Here is a 1,642-nt window from a genome sequence, read left to right as displayed (position 1 = left end):
CACACACACACACACACACACACACACATACGCGCGCGCACACACGCACACACACGTAGGCTTACAATCTCATGCATAATACATGTATAAATGAGCAGCAATATAAACAATAATAATCGTAAGCTAGATACACACTCAATGTTATTTTGATGCATGCTCTAAGGTCGTAAGTATACTTTTACAAGATGGTTAAGATGGAAGCAGTTTGATAGATGATGGTAAAATGACCGTCTTCTATATCTTTCTTTGTTACAGATCAGAAGCCTTTGTCTATCACTTCTCACTGATGTTTTTATTTGAGGGAACAAGAGATGTTTGTTGTCTAAAAAGATGGAATTATTTTTTTGGGGGGGTAACTTAACAAGGGGAAGACCGCGTGGAACCTGGAGAATAATCACAGAAATCGCTGTACAGAAAAGTGGGATGACATGGAATAACACCAAGAGGCTAGCCCAGGATAGAGTAAGGTGGAAGGTGTTTGTCCGTGGCCTACACTGTGGTGCAGGATGAGAAAGGCAATGATGACGATGACTCTCTTTTACTTTACTTTACTTTTTCCTGCCTCTGGTATCCTTAGGATGTCGAGGGGAGGTGCAAGTTTCGGTCCTGGGCTGTGTGTGTGGCGTCTGTGATAGATATGTTATGTTGTTAGGATACCGGACTCGTAATCGTGAGGTTGCTGGTTCGGTATTTTTTTTTTTGAGGTATGAGTTTAACGCCCCTATCAACACTATTAGGTTATTTAAGAGGCGGGACCTCCTAATTTAACGTCCGTCTCCGATAGGACCGAGCCAAGTGCGAAGTTCGTGTAAAGTGCCTTTCCCAAGGACACAACGTCGGCTGGTTCGGGGGTTCGAGCCGCAGGCCCGACGTTGTGTCCTTGGGAAAGGCACTTTACACGAAATTTCCCCATTTCACCCAGGAAAATATGGGTTCCCAGCTAGAGACAGTGAAAAATCTTGTCAGTTTGTTAGTGTTTGAGCGCTTAACCAGCTGCTTGCCCTGTATGCTTCCAAGGAAGCTGAGAATGATTATTATTATGATGATGATGATGATGATGATGATGATGATGATGATGATGATGATGATGATATTATGTACCTAGGCGTGGAGCGCAGCGTGGAAGTCTGGTGCTGGGGCGAGGGTAGGGAGATGGGCGACAGCTGACTGAACTCGTTGTAGCGCGGGGATAGAACGGAGCGGCTGAGCGGGTGCGCCGCGGACACGTCATCATCGGGCCCGCCCTCGGGCGAGAGCTGTGTGAACATGGAGTCCTCCGTGTCCGAGTGCCGCACTCTTACTCTCGTGTTGTACCGGACTTTCTTCGGGCTCTTTGAGCGGCCCCGCGGCCGCCGCTTGTCCGCTGGAAGCGTGCCGCCCGAGTTGTAGGCGTGGCCTAGCGCTAGCGTGCCGCCCGAGTTGTAGGCGTGGCCTAGCAGCGTGCTGCTGGAGGGCGGGGCGTAGTGGGAGAGCATGATGGGCGGGGCGCTGCCCACGCTGACGTCACTGAGCAGGCTGGCTGTGGGGCTAAGGGAGCGGCTGCGGTCTGCGCGGCCCCAGGTGACGGAGTAGCGGGCGGAGAAACTGGTGCGGTACGGCTGGGGGATCCGGTACAGGAGGTCGGGACCTGTGTCGTTGTCGT

At 51.2% G+C, this 1,642-nt stretch overlaps 1 protein-coding gene across 1 annotated transcript in view; it reads right to left on the bottom strand.

The window, feature by feature from the left end:
• The window catches only part of LOC101857082 (putative uncharacterized protein DDB_G0277255), a 35,115-nt gene extending 33,479 nt beyond the window's left edge, over positions 1–1,636 (bottom strand). Inside the window, exon 1 of the mRNA XM_013090493.2 lies at positions 1,102–1,636. Within this exon, the coding sequence (XP_012945947.2) occupies positions 1,102–1,475 (374 nt within the window). The 5' untranslated portion in view covers positions 1,476–1,636. The remainder of the gene's footprint in view (positions 1–1,101) is intronic.
• Positions 1,637–1,642: the final 6 nt, after the last annotated feature.

Source organism: Aplysia californica, unplaced genomic scaffold (genome assembly GCF_000002075.1).
Source record: "Aplysia californica isolate F4 #8 unplaced genomic scaffold, AplCal3.0 scaffold01304, whole genome shotgun sequence".
Classification (NCBI taxonomy): Eukaryota; Metazoa; Mollusca; class Gastropoda; order Aplysiida; family Aplysiidae; genus Aplysia; species Aplysia californica.
This window is presented reverse-complemented; position numbering and strand designations above follow the sequence as displayed.